The 24408-nt window shown below is 48.9% G+C and overlaps 1 protein-coding gene across 1 annotated transcript in view; it reads right to left on the bottom strand.

Annotated features, from left to right (window-relative positions):
* PAIP1 (poly(A) binding protein interacting protein 1) overlaps positions 1 to 24408 on the bottom strand; it is a 44158-nt gene that overhangs the window by 7476 nt on the left and 12274 nt on the right. The window contains exons 3-8 of the mRNA XM_066602745.1: positions 21146 to 21343; positions 6077 to 6189; positions 4847 to 4958; positions 2571 to 2696; positions 1782 to 1888; positions 1057 to 1174 (exon numbers count right to left, since the gene is read on the bottom strand). Of these exons, the coding sequence (XP_066458842.1) occupies positions 1057 to 1174; positions 1782 to 1888; positions 2571 to 2696; positions 4847 to 4958; positions 6077 to 6189; positions 21146 to 21343 (774 nt within the window). The remainder of the gene's footprint in view (positions 1 to 1056; positions 1175 to 1781; positions 1889 to 2570; positions 2697 to 4846; positions 4959 to 6076; positions 6190 to 21145; positions 21344 to 24408) is intronic.

Here is a 24408-nt window from a genome sequence, read left to right as displayed (position 1 = left end):
GTACACTGCTTATGCAAGGCAAATAAATGCCCAGAAGAGACAATGGACTCTTGCTTGGCATATAATCAGTGCATAAACACACAACCAGCTGAGCAAACAACCCGTGGAGGAAATGCAGATAGTTAAAAGCCATTATCTGTAGGTGCAATTTTATTCAAAAATGCCGTCAAATTGTTCAGTCCTGTGGTTGTTTGAGCGATAATAGTTGCGTGTAAAAGGGCCTTTAAAGCCAATGAAGGAAATGGAAAGGATTAAAAGCCATTATCTGTACGTGTAATTTCATTAAAAAATGTCATCAGTTCGTTCAGTCTTGCGGTCGTTTTAGCGATAACCGTTGCATGTAAAAGGGCCTTAAGGCACAATAGCTACGAAAAGATCATTACCGTATATTCCGGCGTATAAGGCGACGAGGCGTATAAGACGACCCCCCAACTGTCACCTTATACGCCGGGAATACAGTGGAGCAAAAAAAAAAAAAATCAGTACTCACCTCCCCTGGCGTTCTGCGGCGCTGCTGCAGGCTGTCGCTCCCTCCTGGTCCCCGGCAAAGCATTGCTTTCTGGATGCAGGGCCGTCAGCCAATCACAACCATTCAATGACATCATTGAATGGCTGTGATTGGCTAAAACACACGTGCCTTCAGCCAATCACAGTCATTCAATGATGTCATTGAATGGCTGTGATTGGCTGACAGCGTGTGTTAGCCAATCACAGTACTAGCTTTCTGGAGGCGGGGATTTCAAGCCCTGCGTCCAGAAAGCAATGCTCTGCCGGGGACCAGGAGGGAGCGACAGCCTGCAGCAGCGCCGCAGAACGCCGGGGGAGGTGAGTAATGATTTTTTTTTTTTTGACACTTTCTTTTTTTTGTGTTACTGGCGTATAAGACGACCCCCGACTTCAGAACAGATTTTTCGGGGTTCAAAAGTTGTCTTATACGCCATATGTTGAAATTATTGTACCCTGAAGGACCAATTGTATTTATACAGCAACAAATAAGTAAAGGCTTTGGTCCATCAAGACAGATCACAGAACTGCGACTCAAATGTGCAAACTTACCATGAAGTAATTAGGGTCATTTTCTGGAGTTGCTTCCTTGAAAGTCCAAGTAGAATGAACCCTCCCCCAATTACTGGATCGAAGTTCTACTAACTTCAGCAGCATCTGTCTTACATCTCTGAAACCAAAAGACAAATTCACATTTACATAGCAATTTAAATGGTTTCCCTTTTACCCTATGGGTTAAAGGGATTCTGTCATTAGGAAAAAAAGAATTTTATACTTGCTTATTCCTCTCCAGTCTTCTTACCGAATCTTCTCCTGGCTCCCGCAGTCCACCGGGTCACCTCACTTCCAGACGGCCCGAACCTCTTTTTCCTGTGATGTTAGGTACATTCTCGGCAGTCTCCTTCCCACAGGGAATGCGGAATCCTATCCCGGGCTACTGCCGTTACTGCGCATGCGTGCTGTCTCACGGCAATAGAATGTAAACACTCGCAGCGAGACAGCATGCATGCGCAGTCTTGGCAATAGCCCAGCATAAGATTCAGCATTCTGGGCTAGGCAGTGAACGCTACGTTACTAGTGATGTAACGTATACTGACCTGCAGGGAACAGACTGCCGAGAATGTGCACTTCTTCACAGGAAGAGGATCCGGCCGGCTGGAGGCGATGTGATCCGGCGAGGAGAAGATCGGGGAGGAATAGGCAAGTATAGGATTAATTTTTTCTAATGAGGGAACCCTTTTAAACATTATACAAATTGATGAACCAATCATTCTAACCTGCTTCGATCTGCATCCAGAACCACGTTCTTCATCCTCTGGATCACTTCATCCATGTAGGAGATCGCCTTCTCTTTCCAGGCATCTTCTAGAACTGATCCAGTTAACTACAAAATAACACATTTAAAGGGGTAGTCGCTTTACTTTTGGAAATTTTAACGTGAGGTGCAGATGTGTGAAAACAACAAAATTCAGCTCTAGTGATCCAGCTCCGTGATTCTACCGATCTGTGTTGACAGCAGATGTCAGGTAATTGCTACCTGCCAATCAGAGGCCATGACATCACCATCTGTTCTCTTGGCATCAGCGCGCATAACCTTGGCGCCATGATGCCAGGAGTTCAGAATCATGATGCCGCAGCCTCTCTGTTGACAGCAGAAGTCAGGCAACTGCTGCTTGCCAATCAGAGACCAGGAGAACCGTGGTGTTGCAAAGCTGGATCGCTGGGGCTGAGGAGAGGACAGTACTGCTGTATTTATGGGAATACACCTGTAAGATATTGGTGCACATACAGAATAGGTTCACTTGTGAAATGTCTTTGTAGACTGGAAACACACCATGATTTGGTCAGGCCATTTAAGAGCCTCCACTGACCAAGTGAGCAGGATGTGCAGAGCCGTAGCGAGGGGAGTACATGCATCCCCAACCCAAGTTAAGCAGAAAAGGTATACAGATACATAGTTTCTGTAAATACCTCAATTTCAGCTTTGGACAGCAGAGCTCTGACAGTTGGTTTGCTTGTTCTTAGTATTCAACCCCCCCCCCTTCTAGTGATGAACTGTTGCTTACCTTCAGTAGTTTTACAGCACAAACGAGATTATCGTCTACTGGATTGGAGAATAAAGCATCCAGCAACTCCTTGAGGCCGCTCTGCAGGATCTCCGCTCTGGTCACCTGGCCCTTTGCGCCTTTTATCTATTAGAAGAAGTAAAAGTAAAAAAGGCTTCAGTACTCGGAAGCGCTTAGAATTCATATCATCACCCTGGGCAAAAGTACTAACAGGCCACCTCAAAAATTAGCTTCGATTTAAAAAAGTTAAATATCAAAGAAGAGGATAGCTGTACAGCTTATAGGGTATTTTATAGCAAATCATCACCAAAATTGCTTTCGATTATCTATTTACACAATGGCGTTCTTTGAGCGCTGCATTGATTGTCTGAACTGCACTGCTCGAAGAACCAACCACAGCCATTGCGCCGTGGAGGCTGGATTTATGAATTGACTGAGCTATGGTTCAGCCAATTCATAAATCCCGCCTCCTCAAAGTGATAGCTGCGATTAGTTCTTCGAGCGCTGCTCAGCCAATCAATGCAGAGCTCAAAGAACGAATCCTTTATGTGATACCAAGTGATTTAGGAATCCCGTAACCAGGAAGTGATCTTGTACAGGCGGCCGAGGACTGCAGGAAGCATTTTTTGTAATGTAGCTAGGGCTTATAATTCAATCCTTCCCGAAAAAATAAATAAATAAAAATCAGGCTAGGGCTCATTTTCGGGAAAAACACGGTATTAACATGTTGAAACAGCCCTAAATGCTGCGCGGCACCTGCATTTACAAGTGCCACCCGGCAATTGTCGGGAAAATGTGAGCACTTGTGGCTGCTGCTAGGGCTCATGTTATAGCTCCCTAAGTGAATAAACAAAATGATGATGATTATTACTCTCTTGGCATAACTGGCTAATCATACACCCACCATACAATTCTACAAAATCAATGACTTTGTGTAAGTTTACCTAGACAAACTCACGCTGTTTGGAAGGCAAAGGGCGGTCACAACAAATATTGATTTGCTTTAGATCGCCGTTTTGTTCACTTTGCATATTGTTAATTTACAAAAATAGAAACTAATTAACACTTCTATTTTTGAAAGCATTCCAAAAGGCCCTTTTTACATACAACAATTATTGCTCAAAAGCCATCTTTTGAGCGATTGTTGGGTGTAACTGTGTGCCCATCGTGCACTTTTCGTCCATCGCCAAGTTCAGGTCTGCATTAAAAAATTCTTGTCACTCAGGACAATAAAATAAGACGGACCACATGCTGTGTTCTCCGCGGGCAGCGCTGATAACATTCTTTTAACAGCTGCTGTCCCGCTGGAGAACAATAGCGATGTATAGAACAGATCACCAGCTGTTCTCAAAATACATGCAATGAAGTACTAAAGGCTGATTAGCCCATTAGTATCTATGCAAAATGATTGCTTAGAACTGTCAGTTTCTGACGAATTGTGAGCGATCATCTCTGTGTGTGTAAATGTACTAATCACAGAAACAGGGAAGTCTATAATGTCACTTATTAAGCCTTAAAGGAGATGTCCCGCGCCGAAACGGGGTTTTTTTTTTTTAAACCCCCCCCCCCCGTTCGGCGCGAGACAACCCCGATGCAGGGGTTAAAAAAACCACCCGCACAGCGCTTACCTGAATCCCGGCGGTCCGGCGTCTTCATACTCACCTGCTGAAGATGGCCGCCGGGATCCTCTGTCTTCATGGACCGCAGGGCTTCTGTGCGGTCCATTGCCGATTCCAGCCTCCTGATTGGCTGGAATCGGCACGTGACGGGGCGGAGCTACACGGAGCTACACGGAGCCCCATAGAGAAGAGGAGAAGACCCGGACTGCGCAAGCGCGGCTAATTTGGCCATCGGAGGGCGAAAATTAGTCGGCACCATGGAGACGAGGACGCCAGCAACGGAGCAGGTAAGTATAAAACTTTTTATAACTTCTGTATGGCTCATAATTAATGCACAATGTACATTACAAAGTGCATTATTATGGCCATGCAGAAGTGTATAGACCCACTTGCTGCCTCGGGACAACCCCTTTAAAGACTAAAAAATTAAATCATCTTTATTGGAATCCTTTAAAAACGTTTAGGGGCTGACTAGACAGACAAAATAAAGATGAAGGATATCTTGATATCCTTTCCAAACACCAAGTCTCTTATAATTGATGCGAGACTACAAGGTACCCGGTACTGTGTGTAAATGTACCTTTACTTTGTAGCATTTTTCCCCACAGTTGCCTAAAACATTTTCACAGTACGGTATTTTGGGAATTCTAGTCTTACCTCCAGGTTGAGATAAAGTTCACCCAAGAACAATACAAAGGCATGAAAGTGCTTTCTTGTGGCTTCATTTCCTTTTGCAGCTTGATGTCTTTTTTCAAATTCTGTCTGACACCTGGAAGACATGAGGATTACAAAAATAAGACAACTCAGGAACAGAAATGCTAACCAGACTGATAAAGAAAACATGAGGAGAGAAGAAAGGGAGGGAGGGAGATGACAGTCTAATCCCGATCACCCAGTTGTGTCAATGCAATACGTAATTTTTTAAGCAAAATTACATTGTCTATCTGGGGATACAATACACAGCATTTCGAATTCTGGGTGGGGGGGCCTTAGCACCCATCATGTTTATCTACTATAGGCACATCACAGATGAACTATTGTTATGACAAGAGATCCAAAAGTTATGAGATCACATAGGCATATATGTACAACGCTGCGGGTCTCCTGCAGCATTGTGCCCATCATAGGCCATACGCTCTGCCTGCAGAGAGCCGTCGCAGACGTATGGGCTGCGTATGGCACCGTGCATGCCTGTGAATCACGCGATTCTGGACAAGCGCAGTATATTAGTGTTTTTGTTTTTTTTTTTTTTTAAACAGACTGGGGGTGCGTATAGAAACGCTGTCCATACGTAATGCATGCGTATGTACAGCATTTCACACGCAGTCCAATCAAGGTCTGTGTATGATACGCTGCGATCTACTTCTCCTGTGTATCGATATGCAGTGCCCACACACAGACGTGCATCGAAGACTTTCAATGCCTTCATTCACTGCGTGTTACGCACGGGATATGCACGTGCGTCATACGCAGTGACAATACGACCGTGTGAGCAAACCCTGAGGGTGCTTTTAGACGTAACGATTAACGGTCAAAAAGAATTGTTCAAATGAGTGAAAGTGAGCAATAATGGTTTGGTCTAAATTCGAGCCAATGACTGAAAGATGAACAAGAATCTTTGGCTTTTTGTTCCTTTTTTGCAAGCATAAAAACCATCGTTGGCTCATCATTCGGCTTAAACAGCAATCGTTCAGTCCTTTTCATTCAGGGACTGAATGATTCATGTTTGAACGAGCCAACGATGCATCTGCCTGTCTAAACAGGCTGCATGAGAGTGAATGAGCTAGCAGTGTCGTCACTTGGTCGTTATTAGAATCAGCTTGTCTAAAAAGGACCCTAAGTTGGTTTCAAGGCCCAGAATACGAACAAACATTATCATTTATTTACCTCTTAAGGAGCAAGTGCCTGAAGTTCCAGTTCGGTGGGTTAATCTGAAGATTACTTGACAAGTGATTACACAAACGTGCCCCCGTATAGGAGAAATTAGGAACTGAAGTTGCCTTAAAAACAATAAAAAAAAAAAAAAGAAATTAGTTTGCATTTATTTCCTAGTAACGCATCAAAGTACCCAGTTGTAGCATAAGATCTGTTAATTACATGTAGTTCTACTGTGCAGACAACAGGGAGAGACCCATTAGTCGTATGAAGCGGGATATGGGGAGGCCAGAGGGGAGCTGCCAATACCCGCTCTATACCCAGCTGACAACCACTGAAGGTATCTCCGATTGAGGCAGTTTAACTACTTAAATGCCATGGTCATTGCTAACATGGCATCTAAGCATCTAGCCGGAGGGATGCCCCACTGCTCCCTCCCCACAACGCAATCACAGGGTGGCGACGGGTTGCCATCACTAAGCCCCAGGCTGCCCCATGGATTTCAGCTTGTCGAGAAACATCTCTGAACTAATGCGGGTCCCAGCAGTCAGCCCCCGCCAATCAGCAAGGTATGCCCCCTACTGTGGATAAGGAATCCTTTACTGAGATGAGATGCCTCTTTTCTCACTTTAAATTGCATTAAAAAATAAAATGAAAAAAAAACCAAAAAAAAACAAACAAACCCCAGCATAAATGGTAGGGCCGCATCCATAAAAGTCCAATCTATCAAAACATCACATATGTGAAGCATGGTAAGTACTGTATGGAAAAAAAAGGCAATGCCAGTATTCTGACTGTCACCTTGCATATAAAAATTCAATAATAAATGACCAAACAGTTGCATTTATCCCATAAGGATACCAATAAAGCTACAGCTCACAGGGACATGGTGAGGGGTGGGGAGCGGATGGAAGGAAGGCCGCTACATGCGGCAGACCGCACTACAGCGCTGTAAGGCCTCCCTCACACGGGGCGTTTTATACAGCGTTTAGCGCTGCCTTTTCAGCCCAGCGCTAAACGCTGTACAACACTCCCATTCATTTCAATGGGGCTGCTCACACAGGGCTGAAAACGCAGCGCCTCCCAACGCTGCACTTTGACAGCGATGCAAGTTCTATCTTTGGGCGTTTTCAGCCCTGCGTCGCCCATTGAAATGAATGGGCAGCGGTTTTAGCACTGCTGAAAACGCGGCAACTAGAGATGAGCGAACACCAAAATGTTCGGGTGTTCGTTATTCGTAACGAACTTCCCGTGATGCTCGAGGGTTCGTTTCGAACAACGAACCCCATTGAAGTCAATGGGCGACCAGAACATTTTTGTATTTTGCCGATGCTCGCTAAGGTTTTCATGTGTGAAAATCTGGGCAATTCAGGAAAGTGATGGGAATGACACAGTGACGGATAGGGCAGGCGAGGGGCTACATGTTGGGCTGCATCCTAAGTTCACAGGTCCCACTATTAAGCCACAATAGCGGCAAGAGTGGGCCCCCCCCCCCTCCCAACAACTTTTACTTCTGAAAAGCGCTCATTAGCATGGCATACCTTTGCTAAGCACCACACTACCTCCAACAAAGCACAATCACTGCCTGCATGACACTCCACTGCCACTTCTCCTGAGTTACATGCTGCCCAACCGCACCCCCTCCCCCCCACAGCGCACACCAAAGTGTCCCTGCGCAGCCTTCAGCTGCCCTCATGCCACACCACGCTCATGTCTATTTAGAATTGCGTCTGCCATGACGAGGGACCGCAGGCATACACTGCAGAGGTTGGCACGGCTAGGCAGCGACCCTCTTTAAAAGTGGCGGAGCGATAGCCCACAATGCTGTACAGAAGCAATGAGAAATAGAATCCTGTGCCACCGCCATCTGGAGCTGCACACGTGGGCATAGCAATGGGGAACCTATGTGCCACACACTATTCATTCTGTCAAGGTGTCTGCATGCCCCAGTCAGACCGGGCTTTTTAATTCATAGACACAGGCAGGTACAACTCCCTATTGTGAAGTCCCTGTCGACCCACAGCATGGGTGGCTCCCTGGAACCCACCGGCGGTACACAAAAATATCCCATTGCATTGCCCAACACAGCTGAGGTAGTAATGTCGTGCGTAATACAGGTGGGCTTCGGCCCACACTGCATGCCCCAGTCAGACTGGGATTCTTTACAAGTGGACACATGTAGGTTTAACTCCCTGTGGACCCACTGCCTGGGTGGGTGCCAGGAAGCCACCGGCGGTACATAGAAATATCCCATTGCATTGCCCAACACAGCTGAGGTAGTAATGTCGTGCGTAATACAGGTGTGCTTCGGCCCACACTGCATGCCCCAGTCAGACTGGGATTCTTTACAAGTGGACACATGTAGGTTTAACTCCCTGTGGACCCACTGCCTGGGTGGGTGCCAGGAAGCCACCGGCGGTACATAGAAATATCCCATTGCATTGCCCAACACAGCTGAGGTAGTAATGTCGTGCGTAATACAGGTGGGCTTCGGCCCACACTGCATGCCCCGGTCAGACGGGTTCTTTAGAAGTGTACAGATGTATTAAAAACTCAGTGTGCACCTACAGCATGGGTGGCTCCCTGGAACCCACCGGCGGTACACAAAAATATCCCATTGCATTGCCCAACACAGCTGAGGTAACGTCAGCTGTAATGCAGGTGGGCTAAAAATTAATTTGATTACACTGTAGGCGAGGGCCCACACAAATTGCTGTATCAACAGTACTAATGTACATCCCAAAAATTGGCCATGGCCAGCCAAGAGGGCAGGTGAAACCCATTAATCGCTTTGGTTAATGTGGCTTAAGTGGTAACTAGGCCTGGAGGCAGCCCAGTGTAACGAAAAATTGGTTCAAGTTAAAGTTCCAATGCTTTTAAGCGCATTGAAACTTATAAAAATTGTTCTGAAAAATTATTTGAGTGAGCCTTGTGGCCCTAAGAAAAATTGCCCGTTCAGCGTGATTACGTGAGGTTTCAGGAGGTGGAGCAGGAGGAGGAGGAGGAGGAATATTAGACACAGATTGATGAAGCAGAAATGTCCCCGTTTTGGATGGTGAGAGAGAACGTAGCTTCCATCCGCGGGTGCAGCCTACGTATTGCTTACGTATCGCTGCTGTCCGCTGGTGGAGAACAGAAGTCTGGGGAAATCCAGCCTTTGTTCATCTTGATGAGTGTTAGCCTGTCGGCACTGTCGGTTGACAAGCGGCTACGCTTATCTGTGATGATTCCCCCAGCCGCACTAAACACCCTCTCCGACAACACGCTAGCCGCAGGACAAGCAAGCACCTCCAGGGCATACAGGGCTAGTTCAGGCCACGTGTCCAGCTTCGACACCCAGTAGTTGTAGGGGGCAGAGGCGTCACCAAGGATGGTCGTGCGATCCGCTACGTACTCCCTCACCATCCTTTTGCAGTGCTCCCGCCGACTCAGCCGTGACTGGGGAGCGGTGACACAGTCTTGGTGGGGAGCCATAAAGCTGGCCAGGCCCTTAAAGACTGTTGCACTGCCTGGGATGTACATGCTGCTCGATCTACGCACATCCCCTGCAACATGGCCCTCGGAACTGCGCCTTCTGCCACTAGCGCTGTCGGCTGGGAATTTTACCATCAGCTTGTCCGCAAGGGTCCTGTGGTATAGCAACACTCTCGAACCCCTTTCCTCTTCGGGAATCAGAGTGGGCAGGTTCTCCTTATACCGTGGATCGAGCAGTGTGTACACCCAGTAATCCGTCGTGGCCAGAATGCGTGCAACGCGAGGGTCACGAGAAAGGCATCCTAACATGAAGTCAGCCATGTGTGCCAGGGTACCTGTACGCAACACATGGCTGTCTTCACTAGGAAGATCACTTTCAGGATCCTCCTCCTCCTCCTCCTCCTCCTCAGGCCATACACGCTGAAAGGATGACAGGCAATCAGCCGGTGTACCGTCAGCAGCGGGCCAAGCTGTCTCTTCCCCCTCCTCCTCATCCTCCTCATGCTCCTCCTCCTCCTCCTGTACGCGCTGAGAAATAGACAGGAGGGTGCCCTGACTATCCAGCGGCATACTGTCTTCCCCCGCCCCCGTTTCCGAGCGCAAAGCAGCTGCCTTTATGGTTTGCAGGGAATTTCTCAAGATGCATAGCAGAGGAATGGTGACGCTAATGATTGTAGCATCGCCGCTCACCACCTGGGTAGACTCCTCAAAATTACCAAGGACATGGCAGATGTCTGCCAACCAGGCCCACTCTTCTGAAAGGAATTGAGGAGGCTGACTCCCACTGCGCCGCCCATGTTGGAGTTGGTATTCGACTATAGCTCTCCGTTGTTCATAGAGCCTGGCCAACATGTGGAGCGTAGAGTTCCACCGTGTGGGCACGTCGCACAGCAGTCGGTGCACTGGCAGCTTAAAGTGATGTTGCAGGGTGCGCAGGGTGGCAGCGTCCGTGTGGGACTTGCGGAAATGTGCGCAGAGCCGGCGCGCCTTTACGAGCAGGTCTGACAAGCGTGGGTAGCTTTTCAGAAACCGCTGAACCACCAAATTAAAGACGTGGGCCAGGCATGGCACGTGCGTGAGGCTGCCAAGCTGCAGAGCCGCCACCAGGTTACGGCCGTTGTCACACACGACCATGCCCGGTTGGAGGCTCAGCGGCGCAAGCCAGCGGTCGGTCTGCTGTGTCAGACCCTGCAGCAGTTCGTGGGCCGTGTGCCTCTTATCGCCTAAGCTGAGTAGTTTCAGCACGGCCTGCTGACGCTTGCCCACCGCTGTGCTGCCACACCGCGCGACACCGACTGCTGGCGACATGCTGCTGCTAACACATCTTGATTGTGAGACAGAGGAGGAGGAGGAGGAGGAGGGTGCTTTAGTGGAGGAAGCATACACCTCCGCAGATACCAGCACCGAGCTGGGGCCCGCAATTCTGGGGGTGGGTAGGACGTGAGCGGTCCCAGGCTCTGACTCTGTCCCAGCCTCCACTAAATTCACCCAATGTGCCGTCAGGGAGATGTAGTGGCCCTGCCCGCCTGTGCTTGTCCACGTGTCCGTAGTTAAGTGGACCGTGGCAGTAACCGCGTTGGTGAGGGCGCGCACAATGTTGCGGGAGACGTGGTCGTGCAGGGCTGGGACGGCACATCGGGAAAAGTAGTGGCGACTGGGAACTGAGTAGCGCGGGGCCGCCGCCTCCATGATACTTTTGAAGGACTCCGTTTCCACAACCCTATACGGCAGCATCTCAAGGCTGATGAATTTTGCGATGCGGACGGTTAACGTTTGAGCGTGCGGGTGCGTGGCGGCGTACTTGCGCTTGCGCTCGAACACTTGCGCAAGCGACGGCTGAACGGTGCGCTGAACTACACTGCTGGATGGGGCCGAGGACAGCGGAGATGAGGGTGTGGGTGCAGGCCATGAGGCGGTAGTGCCTGTGTCCTGAGAGGGGGGTTGCATCTCAGTGGCAGGTTGGGGCACAGGGGGAGAGGCAGGGGTGCAAACCGGAGACGGTGAACGGCCTTTGTCCCACCTTGCGGGGTGCTTGGCCATCATATGTCTGCGCATGGTGGTGGTGGTGAGGCTGTTGGTGTTGGCTCCCCGGCTGAGCTTTGCGCGACAAAGGTTGCACACCACTGTTCGTCGGTCGTCAGGCGTCTCTGTGAAAAACTGCCAGACCTTAGAGCACCTCGGCCTACGCAGGGTGGCATGGCGCGAGGGGGCGCTTTGGGAAACACTTGGTGGATTATTCGGTCTGGCCCTGCCTCTACCCCTGGCCACCGCACTGCCTCTTGCAACCTGCCCTGCTGATGCCCTTGACTCCCCCTCTGAAGACCTGTCCTCCTGAGTAAGCGTTGCACACCAGGTGGGGTCAGTCACCTCATCGTCCTGCTGCTCTTCCTCCGAATCCTCTGTGCGCTGCTCCCTGGGACTTACTGCCCTTACTACTACCTCACTGCAAGACAACTGTGTCTGATCGTCATCGTCCTCCTCACCCACAGAAAGTTGTTGAGACAGTTGGCGGAAGTCCCCAGCCTCTTCCCCCGGACCCCGGGAACTTTCGAATGGTTGGGCATCAGTGACGATAAACTCCTCTGGTGGGAGAGGAACCGCTGCTGCCCAATCTAAGCAGGGGCCCGAGAACAGTTCCTGGGAGTGTTCCCGCTCCTGAGCAGGTGTCATTGTAGTGGACTGAGGAGGCTGGGAGGAAGGAGGAGCAGCAGACAGAGGATTCGGATTGGCAGCAGTGGACGGCGCAGAACTGCGGGTAGACGATAGGTTGCTCGAAGCACTTTCTGCCATCCAGGACAGGACCTGCTCACACTGCTCATTTTCTAATAACCGTCTCCCGCGTGGACCCATTAATTGGGCGATGAATGTGGGGACGCCAGAAACGTGCCTCTCTCCTAATCGCGCAGCAGACAGCTGCGACACACCTGGATCAGGAGCTTGGCCTGTGCCCACACCCTCACTTGGCCCTCCGCGTCCTCGGCCACGTCCACGTCCACGTCCTCTAGGCTTACCCCTACCCCTCAGCATGCTGTATTACCAGTGATTAGATTTCCCAGGCAGGAAATAAATTGGCGCAAGACTGCAGGCCAAATATAATTTTTGCCCTTTTTGGAAAACGAAAGGCCCCACTGCCTCTAGTGAATGAATTATCTAAGTTTAAAGGGGTGGTCTCGCGAAACCAAGTGGGGTTATACACTTCCGTATGGCCATATTAATGCACTTTGTAATGTACATTGTGCATTAAATATGAGCCATACAGAAGTTATTCCACTTACCTGTTCCGTTGCTAGCGTCCTCGTCTCCATGGTTCCGTCTAAATTCGCTGGCGGCTTGCTTTTTTAGACGCGCTTGCGCAGTCCGGTCTTCTGCTCTGAGCACGAGCCGCTTCAGTGTGCTCGCCGCTACAGCTCTTCTGCGCATGCGCAGACGAGCTGTCACTGCTCGGGAGCGCGCTGAAGCGGCCATTCTGCACCATCCTCTGTTAGAGGAAGGTGCAGAAACTGGAGCTGCCCAGCGGAGAAGACCAGCCCAGCCCAGCCCAGCCGCCCCGAGAAGCCTCCCAGGTAAGTGATGGGTCGGGGGGGGGCTGCCGCTGCGCCGGGGGGGGCTGCCGCTGCGCCGGGGGGGGCTGCCGCTGCGCCGGGGGGGCTAGCGCTAGGCCGGGGGGGCTGCCGCTGCGCCGGGGGAGCTAGCGCTAGGCCGGGGGGGGCTGTCGCTGCGATGGGGGGGGCTGTCGCTAGGCCGGGGGGGCTGCCGCTGCGCCGGGGGAGCTAGCGCTAGGCCGGGGGGGCTGCCGCTGCGATGGGGGGGGGCTGTCGCTAGGCCGGGGGGGCTGCCGCTGCGCCGGGGGAGCTAGCGCTAGGCCGGGGGGGCTGCCGCTGCGCCGGGGGAGCTAGCGCTAGGCCGGGGGGGGGGCTGTCGCTGCGATGGGGGGGGGCTGTCGCTAGGCCGGGGGGGCTGCCGCTGCGCCGGGGGAGCTAGCGCTAGGCCGGGGGGGCTGCCGCTGCGATGGGGGGGGGCTGTCGCTAGGCCGGGGGGGCTGCCGCTGCGCCGGGGGAGCTAGCGCTAGGCCGGGGGGGCTGCCGCTGCGATGGGGGGGGGCTGTCGCTAGGCCGGGGGGGCTGCCGCTGCGCCGGGGGAGCTAGCGCTAGGCCGGGGGGGCTGCCGCTGCGCCGGGGGAGCTAGCGCTAGGCCGGGGGGGCTGTCGCTGCGATGGGGGGGGCTGTCGCTAGGCCGGGGGGGCTGTCGCTAGGCCGGGGGGGCTGTCGCTAGGCCGGGGGAGCTAGCGCTAGGCCGGGGGGGCTGTCGCTGCGATGGGGGGGGGCTGTCGCTAGGCCGGGGGGGCTGTCGCTGCGCCGGGGGAACTAGCGCTGGGGAGCCGGGGGCTAGCGCCGCTTACCTGCTGCCTGGCGGTGGGCGTCTGGTCGGCGGCTGCGATGCGTCCGGTTGCCATGGAGACACAGCTGGCGGCGTCTCGGGAGCGCGCACGTCGGGCTGAAGCAAGGGCTGTACACTTTGGGAGAAGAACCGGCGGCCATCTTTGGAAAAGTTTTTAAAAGTTGCTGAAACGCTGGAACAGTGAGTAGAAACCGGCTTTAAAAGTCATTTAAACGGGTGCTTAGTTTTGTATGCTGAATAAGGGGGACTGGGCAAAAAAAAAAATTAACTGCTTCCTCGAGACATCTCCTTTAATAACTGTGCTGTGTCCCTGCTTATGTGTCACAGAACGTGAGGGTAGCAGAGTTATTATAACTCTTGGAGAGCAGGTATTTTTTTTCCCAATTAAGGAAAGCAAATGGCGAACCCAGCAGTAAAGCGTAGCTGGGTGCGTATGATTTAGCAATGTTTTTCACGCAGCTCACACGTCTACACAGGCGTAAGGACGGACACAGGCTGGACAAATAGATTTGTTTTCAGTTTTTTCCCACCAACAGGCAGCACTGCGTATATTCAATGAACCTGCGAAGTTTAATAACTGCGCTGTGTCCCTGCTTATGTGTCACAGAACGTGAGGGTAGCAGAGTTATTATAACTCTTGGAGAGCAGGTATTTTTTTTTCCCAATTAAGGAAAGCAAATGGCGAACCCAGCAGTAAAGCGTAGCTGGCTGCGTATGATTTAGCAATGTTTTTCACGCAGCTCACACGTCTACACAGGCGTAAGGACGGACACAGGCTGGACAAATAGATTTGTTTTCAGTTTTTTCCCACCAACAGGCAGCACTGCGTATATTCAATGAACCTGCGAAGTTTAATAACTGCGCTGTGTCCCTGCTTATGTGTCACAGAACGTGAGGGTAGCAGAGTTATTATAACTCTTGGAGAGCAGGTATTTTTTTTCCCAATTAAGGAAAGCAAATGGCGAACCCAGCAGTAAAGCGTAGCTGGGTGCGTATGATTTAGCAATGTTTTTCACGCAGCTCACACGTCTACACAGGCGTAAGGACGGACACAGGCTGGACAAATAGATTTGTTTTCAGTTTTTTCCCACCAACAGGCAGCACTGCGTATATTCAATGAACCTGCGAAGTTTAATAACTGCGCTGTGTCCCTGCTTATGTGTCACAGAACGTGAGGGTAGCAGAGTTATTATAACTCTTGGAGAGCAGGTATTTTTTTTCCCAATTAAGGAAAGCAAATGGCGAAGCCAGCAGTAAAGCGTAGCTGGGTGCGTATGATTTAGCAATGTTTTTCACGCAGCTCACACGTCTACACAGGCGTAAGGACGGACACAGGCTGGACAAATAGATTTGTTTTCAGTTTTTTCCCACCAACAGGCAGCACTGCGTATATTCTATGAATAATAACTGTGTTGTGGCCCTGCCTATACAATTCTTTCCCTGCAGTATCAATGGAGGGTGCAATGCTCTGCAGAGGCGATTTTGAGAAGCCCAAAAAAAATGCAGCACAGCCAACAGCAGCCTGGACAGTACTGCACACGGATAAATATGGCCCTAGAAAGGACCGTTGAGGTTCTTGAAGGCTACACTCACTCCTAACACTCTCCCTGCCTATGCAGCACTTCTGTCCCTAATGCCAGGTGCAACGGTCTGCAGAGGCGATTTTGAGAAAAAAAAAAAAATCCCACTGCTAACAGCAGCCAACACACAGCTATCAGTGGCCCTAATAAGGACCTTTGGGGGGTCTTGAAGCCTACACTAACTACCAATTCTTTCCCTACAGCAGCTCCGGTATAAACAGCACTGTCCCTCATCTAACTCACACCGCATCTGAGGCGAGCCGCGGGAGGGGCCGACTTTTATATTAGGCGAACACCTGATCTCGCCAGCCACTCACAGCAGGGGGGTGGTATAGGGCTTAAACGTTGCAGGGGGAAGTTGTAATGCCTTCCCTGTCTTTCAATTGGCCAGAAAAGCGCGCTAACGTCTCAGGGAAGGAAGTGAAAGTAACCAGAACACCGCATGGTGTTCGTCACGAATAACGAACATCCCGAACACCCTAATATTCGCACGAATATCAAGCTCGGACGAACGCGTTCGCTCATCTCTAGCGGCAACACTTTGTGCCGCGTTTTTGGCAGCGTTAACCGCTCGCCGATTTTCAGGGTGAGGGCTTGCAATAGAAGCCCTACCCCGAAAATCTGCCCCAGCTGGCTAGAGAAAAAAAAGAAAATAATACTTACCTAGCCGCTGCAGTCCGGGTCGCGGCCGCTGGTCTCTGCCGCTGATCCGGGCTTCCCCTGCACTCACAAGTCTATTGCCGAAGGCCAGGTTTGAGAACCCCGCCTCCGGCAATAGAGTGCTGTGATTGGCTGTCCGTACGCTCGATGTCCAATCACAGCCCTTCATTGACTGTCTCAGCCAATCAGCGCCGCCAAGCTCTGATTGGCTGAGACAGTCAATGAAGGGCTGTGATTGGACATCGAGCAAGCACCGACAACCAATCACAGCACTCTATTGCCGGAGGCGGGGTTCTCAAATCTGGCCTTCGGCAATAGACTTGGGAGTGCCGAGGAAGCCCGGATCAGCGGCAGAGACCAGCGGCCGCGACCCGGACAGCAGCGGCTAGGCGAGTATAGCTTTTTTTTTCTTCTTTTCAGCATTCTTGGCTGCGTTTTCAGCTGAGCTGAAACCGCAGCCAAAACGCTGGCATAAAGTATGCCAGCACTGCTGAAATGGGGCGGAATCTGCAGTAACGCAGCGTTGAAAAACGCTGCATTTCTGCAAACGCACTGTGTGAGGGAGGCCTAAGAGCAGTTTATAGGAGGCCTCTGTGGTGGAATATTATAGACATCCTCAGTCTTCATAGAGAACCTTCAAAGAAAAGCCGCAAACATACTCTGCTAAATGTGAAAGCTGCCTTCTTTAGATCCTATGGGATTAACCCTCTCACTACTGGCGCACCTTGCTATTGGACTGCATCCCTAAGAGATACACAGCTCTACTACCCCATGACAACTACTGTGGCTATCCATCAGATCATGAGTACTATCGTCAGATAGCCGCAGATAAGGGACATCCTACTGCTGTTCGCTAACCAATATTGATTGTGAAAGCTGCTACTTAGAAGCTTCATGGGAATTACTCCTTTACTGCCATCTTCACTCTTACAATCTACCACTGATCCATCTCCTCAGCTTTGTCATCACAATCAGTACAGCAGTCTACGGGACTTGGAACACTGTCTAGATAGCTGCAGTATATGGAGGATGCCACACACTTACCTGCCAGCAGGAGCGGACCATACCACCCTTTCCCCCTTCCCTTCCAACAGACCCCCAAATACAGACCTTCCCAGAGACGGGGTCTGTAAGCTCCATTATAATTAGATGTGCGACCAACTACCATTTGCAGATAGACAGCTGACCCCACTTCCTGGCCTCCGACCCTCGGTCCAACACTTTGCAGAAGTTGCACCATTTACATCTAGCTAAATGAAGAATTATGTTATATTCGTTTCTCCTGTTCTTAGATTTTAGACTACCCCTAATCTAACCACTCTTTAGGTCGTTGAAATATCCCACTTCTCAGGGGAGCACTAACGCTCTACCTTTCCATACAGATCAGGGGGACACAGGTGAAGCAGGCAGGTTCTGCATAATATCTGGAAAACTGTATAACCAATAAGTAGTGATTATGTATACGCGCCCCTACCCCCCTACCCACACTCCTACTTACTAGTCGTAAACGTTTACATTACCCTACGGCAAAACTGATTTGCACAGGTGATTTCAATATCCCGTTCTCCTGGATAGATGTTGGATATGTTGGAGTTGGATAGATCAGAGCCAAAACCCAACAGATTCCTAAGTATGCATAGAAAACCGTGGTCCGATAGTGTAACTACTCTTTCTGTAGCCGATTGCTGAACTTAACGGTACCAAGAAAGGCTAAACGTACTTCTCTGCAGTCTTCTGCTCATGCTCTGTTTACATTTTAATCTCAGCCTCCTTATTACCATACTTGCTGACAATCCGACACTTCCCTGTTCCTGGTCGGATCACGATATGGTCTTAGCTTCTATTTTGTGGTGGTCTTGCCCAGTGGTTCTCAAACTTTTTCAGCCCACCATCCCCTTTAGGTATTGGGATGGGGGCCAGCATGCCACCAAGCCACACTAGTTTAAACCCAGTCAAAGTTTACCTTGTTGACAAAGTTAAAAGTAAAAAATAAAATACTGAATACTTTTTTTTTGGGAAAGTTTGATAGGGTTTAACAGATTAGTATTAATTGTGAAAACATGTCTCTAAAAATTACGGCAGCCTCCAGGTAAGCCGTGTCAGCCCCCCAAAGCGATCCGATCGCTGAGGGGAGCTGAAACAGACACCCATAGTACGCTGCCATTCACTTTCATTCGGTCAACTATATTGGTTAGATATCGGCGATTGGATGACTGGAGACTGCAATCCGCAGCCCCCCAGTGTGTGCTCCAGACTCCAGGTTAAAAGCCTTCTCAAATATTTGGAGTCCTGGATTATCCATTTGGATGCCCTGGGTCTCCACCACAATGCAATATCCACTTCCTATAAAAGTGGATTTAAGTTACTTATTAATATTAACCTTCTATATAACTCTGGAATCATATATGATGGATTTTTGACGACCTAACCTATTGTTATCCCCCCCCCCCTCCCTAATGATCTAAAACGAAACCCTACAGATATTGCTATACTTCTCAACAATTTTTATACGTAAGAGTTTGTATAAGCTTTCAATATCGCCACCTGCGAGGGGAAAATATAGGTCATTCAATATTCTTGCTATTAGTCTCAATACCAATAAAACCTTTGGAAAAAAAAACCGAAAACAAAGAAAACACTACAGCGCAGTCTGCAAAAAACAAGTCCTCACACAGCCTAACGAAAGAAGAAAAAATAATTAAGGCCATCAGAATCTGGAGACAAAAGCCTTCATTCCTAGAAGTGTCATATTTTTTTGGAGTAGAATATAACAAAAACCATATACCTTCGGTTTTGCTGTAATTGTACTGACCAGCAAACTAAAGTTAAAGGGGTTGTACCAGGATCACAAGCTATCCCCCATCTACAGGATAGGAAACAACTTGCTGATAGCAGTGAGACCCCCACCAAAGTTTACCCCAGACTCAAGAATGGGGGTCCCATGTCCCCTGCTCTCCTCACTGCACACCTCCCAGGCAGAATGAGATTGAATGGAGCGTTAGTCGCGCAAGTGCGCTGCTGCTTCATTCACTTTTAATGGGACTGCCAGAGATACCCGAGCGCTTGCTGCTTGGCTATGTCCATCAGCCCCACTGAAGTTAATGGAGTGCTGATGGCACTTGCTCGGCCAGCAGTCTATTCATTCTAATGTCAATGTGGGTGGAGAAGTGACATGCAGAGGACGACATGGGACCCCTGTTTTCGATGCCGCCTAGGATCTCGGAGGGTGATGCCCCCACTATCCTGTAGATAGGGAATAACTTGTGATCCTGGTACAACCCCTTTAACGTGTCATATTCACCTCACCGTGTTTGCTGTAAAAAGACCCCCTCAAATGTACTTGCTGTATTTTTTTCCATGACACCGCACACAGAAATTTTTAAAAAGGTTTTCAATACATTATATGGTACTACTAAAAAAAAAAAAAAACACAACTCACGCAGCAACTAAATAAGTCCTCATACGGCTCTGCTTACAAAAAAAAAAAAAGTTACAGCTCTTGGAACACAGGGATGAGAAATAAAGCAAAACAAGAGCAAAAAATGTATAGTCATTTAGTGATCGAAACAGCAGAAATCAAATGAGTGATGACGCCAGCACTCACCCCCCCCACTGATCAGACACTTATGGGCCATCCTATGGCTGTGCGCTTCACACCATTAAGTCCTATATTTATGCTGAATTTTCATATTGTTTACTCAGAGGTAATATTTGCACAAAGTCACATATTGCAACTCACACACTACAGTGTCAACATCGTCTCGCACAAGAGAGCTCACCGCAGATTGTTGGTGGAAGGTTCTGATAGACATTAGAGAAAGATGGAGGCAGGAGTGTGAAAGCAGAATATCTAAGGGCCCATTCACACAGGCGTATTTAGTTTTGGTCCGTAAATACTGGGCCCGGTTGCTTCTTTTGCGCTAGTAAACATTGCGGGTTTCATGCATGTAAACACCCCCCCCCCCCTCCAAACGCACGTAGTCCCCATTGATTTATGCATAAATACAAATGTATCATGCATATCCCCACGATCCCAGTCACTTTAATGTCCTAGTTTGGACCAAAATAACACATGCTGCAATAATTTTCATGCGTGTGAAGAACGCCGGTCTATACACCCCAATGCAAATCAGTGGGATTTCAGTACTCTGTATTATGCACGTAAAAATAAGCGTCAAAACAGCCGTTAGAAGGAGTCCTGATCCCTTCCTGCCAGCTTGTCTTTTGGGACAATACTGTTAATTTGCATCTTGCCTTTGATGCCAACCCGATAGTCAACTGTGATAAGAAAATGAAACAATCAGCTCCTCGTCACTGAAACATCTAAGGCCGCCCTCACACGTGTTCACAAAACGCCGCGTCTGAAACTGCTGCATTTTACCGCAATTTTGCGTGGCATTCTACTGTGTTTGACAGCATTTTTATGGCACCCCATCATTGTGATGGGTGATGAGGTGCGTTAACCAGCGCTAAAACGCACGAAAATAAGAGTAGACAGTGCTGGTCTACGAGGCCTCATTGAAATCAACGTAAGCATTGTACCGCAATTAATGTAGTATTTGAAATGCTGCGCTAATCATGGTAAAAAAAAAAAATGGACTGTGCGAGAGCCGCCTAAACACGGCAATCAGATATAGCCACTACTTCTACATTTGGGCAGATGCTAGGGGACCCAAGATATCATTAATGACAGCATAGGGATTCCCTCTACAGGAAGGGACACCCTGCAATGTTCCTAATCATCTGCTTGTTTCCAGAGTCTTTCCCCGTTTACAGGGAGGGGTTCCCTTCTCTGGGACCCCCAAGGATATTACATTCTAGCATGTTAGAATTATAAGTTGAATCTCCTGGCAGGATATAGTCATTACTTTAAAGTTAGGGGATAAGTTAAAGCCCTTTAAGCCTAAGAAATGACTACAACCAACCAACCTAGAAAGACTAGATCCTTCCTCCACAGGCCAGTACCTACCTGCTCATAGATAAGTTCCACAAGTTCCTGTAAGGTCTCCTCTGTGGTGACCCAGCCATTCATTACTTCTGTAAACTGATAGATTTCAGCTTCAAAGCTCCCGGGCTCTTCAGTTAAATGGTTGAGTATGTCCTGGACGTATCCTGCCAGCGTTATGTCTGGGACAGGCGGAAATCCCACGTTATCTTCCTCAAAAGACTAGGACAATCACAAACCAGAAGTTAGAAACTAGACACGGTTTATCACTTATACAAAAACTTCATATAACAGAACAAAGTCTTATACCAGGACTGCTGTACATGAAATTTCAGTACGTTTATGGATGCCATCCCATAAGCTCAATGCGCCGCTGCCTCTCTGTGCACCTTCATCAGGGATGGCGACTCCCCGGATGAAGCTGCGCGTAGTGGGATATCTCCGGCTACAGTACACTGGGTTTGGATGGCTAGTATGAGGTTTATCATGTGTGCCCAATTTAAATTGTGCTCAACACTTTATTTCCTTTCCATTTCTCATTGCTACATTGAGGGATGCCACACTAGTTCTTTACTTTCCAGTATATGCCCACCGGTCGGTTCTGCCTCCAAGTGCAGGGTGTGGGATATTATACACAGTCGAGTCATTATTAGGACCACCTACTTTTTACATCACCGTAAGTAGGCAATGAAGGAAGCCACATGTTGAAAGCTGGCTTGGTGGGTATATAAGGTGTGCAATAGGCAGTCTGCTCACATATCACCCGTTGTTACGGGTTAACCCTTTCCAACCCACTGTCTGACGTCTAATGACATTAGGATTTAAGGCTGTACAGCTCCAAAGTTGGAAGACGCCTGTTAGGGTTCACATACTGTATATTGCCAGCCTCTCTGCTGTCGGAGTACCTCATGCAGTACTGGCTTTAGCCAGCATATAGCGCTGTTGTATAACAGCAGAAACAGAGTAAGCCCCCTAGAAAAACCAGGATACAAATTGGATTGGAAAGGGTTAAAAAGGGATAATTATTGGCTTTTGGGTCAGGGGTGGCAGTACTTCTCAAACAGCACAGTTTGTGAGCGGTTTGCAAGCTTTTATGGTAAAAAGTGTATTGTGAGTGGACAAATGGCGCCATTGGGAATAACCAACGTGCAAACTGGAGCACCACGTGACACTAATATGTGAGGTGAATGTTGGCTTAGAAGGTGTGCAAGGGCCGACCAATATGCTAGAGTGAAGCAGCTCACCATGAAAATGTACCAGGGGGCTACCAGATGTGCCCAACACAACAGTTCAGTGAACCCGACTGTGTATGGAGCTCCGAAGCAGACGGACGGTCACTGCCTCTATGCTAACAAAGAAAAGGCTTCACTTTGCACAGCAGTATTGGAATTAGACCACCGCTGATTGGTAAAGAATTGGCTTCTCCAATGAGAGATGTTTTCAGCTTCATTGAACGGATGGACGGTGGCGTGTCAGGTGAGAAATATCAGTGTACAAAAACCCTGCGACCATTGCTGGAAGAGCACAAACTGGTGCCGGCAGTGTGGTGGTCTGGGGAATATTCCCCTAGTATTCTCTGGGCGGCTCATCCATATGAAAGGTGCTATGAATGATTTGGTTATGAATCCATCCTTACAGATCACATACACCTAAACATGCTGTTTGTCTTTCACGGGGCAGGTGGGATCTTCCAGCAAGACAATAAGACATGTCACACAGCTAGAAATGTCAGACAGCGGTAGGAAGAACACGACCAAAACTTCCCAGTACTTCCCTGGCCCCCTAAATCCCCAGACTTCAGTCCAATTGAGCATCTGTGGGACCACTTTGATCGTCGTGTTTGCTCTATGGATCCTCCAGCATCTATGGGATGCACTGCTGTCAGCATGGTTTCTGAGGCCACCTACCAGCACCTTACTGAGTCACTCCAGGCCTGTCTAGCTGCTGTCTGTGCGGCACACGGCTGTCACTCTGGATATTAGCCGGTGGCCATAATAATGTGACTCAACTCTAATATTATTCCTGCATTTCTGATATTGTAACCCTGGTTTTCTTAATTAAGAACAGTACTGCGGGAGTACCTCCACATGTTTGAAGGTTAGGTGGATTGGTTAGTTTTTTTTTTTTTTAATGAAAAAAAGGTTTGGTACCTCGTTAGCCAGTGGAGCAAGATGTGATTGTATCCAGCAAGAGAAACCATGTAATCTTGTAGATATGATACCTTTTAATGGCTAACAGAAATACATGATGTTATAGTGAGCTTTCCAACCTACTCAAGGTTCTGCTTCAGAGAAAGGTGGAGAAAGGTCACATAGTATCGCCGAAACGTGTTGCATTCAATAGCCTGGATGTTTTATGTATTTTTTGTAATACATTAAATATACACCCCTTCATACAACTACAGTTGTTTTGGTTGAATCCTACCCCAAAACGTTTCTTGTTGAGCGCAGGATTTTTTTTTTCTACTCTTTTTTTTTCTGTTGCTTTGACTAAAAACTGCCATTTTTGGATCGGTCCTGCGTCTCTCCTATTACCTCTGGATGCCTATGTGCACAAGACTCGTATCTTGTTGCAGACTTGGACTTCAGGCGTGGTGACAGTCTTCCGGGACGACTGTCCACACTGGGTAAGTTACCCTTATCATTTATCTAATACCAATTATTTGTATCTATTGCCATTTGCACAAGGCACTATCCGACTGTAATTGTATGTTACTTTTCATATTTTGATCTTTTCAATAAACTTGTGATACATATATCAGGAGTGCGGTACTCTTTTGATTGATCTCTTTGCTAGCTGGTGAGAACTACAGTATCAGATACAACCAATGGTCAGAGGTTGCACTGTTGGTAAAAGCAAGCAGTCTTTTTCGAATCATGGAAAACCCCTTTAAAGCACGCCTGCACTTTCAGGTGACTTTTCAGAATAAGCCGTTATGTGTGCACGAGGGACAACACTCTACGGTCACTTCATGACTTACATCCTGTATTTACCACCAGTTTACCTTCTGTATCTCTTACGTTTTCATTCTTCCCTGTACTGCTGGGTGTAGACTAGCTGCTATTATAGGTCTCCCATACTCAGCACACAGAAGGAGACCCTGCTCCCCTATCTCTTGGCAGCACACCCTCACCAGTGGCATGGAGGACATTGTACATAACTACAGGGCAGTGCAGATGTGAAGCCAGTACTGGGACCAGATTAAACGGACTTGAAATTGCAGTCACATTTGTGGGTCTTTCTATTCCTTTCTCTCTCCACCAGCTCCCTACTCTTCCATAGACTCC

This window comes from Eleutherodactylus coqui, chromosome 5 (genome assembly GCF_035609145.1).
Source record: "Eleutherodactylus coqui strain aEleCoq1 chromosome 5, aEleCoq1.hap1, whole genome shotgun sequence".
Lineage (NCBI taxonomy): Eukaryota > Metazoa > Chordata > Amphibia > Anura > Eleutherodactylidae > Eleutherodactylus > Eleutherodactylus coqui.
The sequence above is the reverse complement of the archived record's forward strand: the minus strand, read 5'-3'. Positions and strand labels throughout refer to the sequence as shown.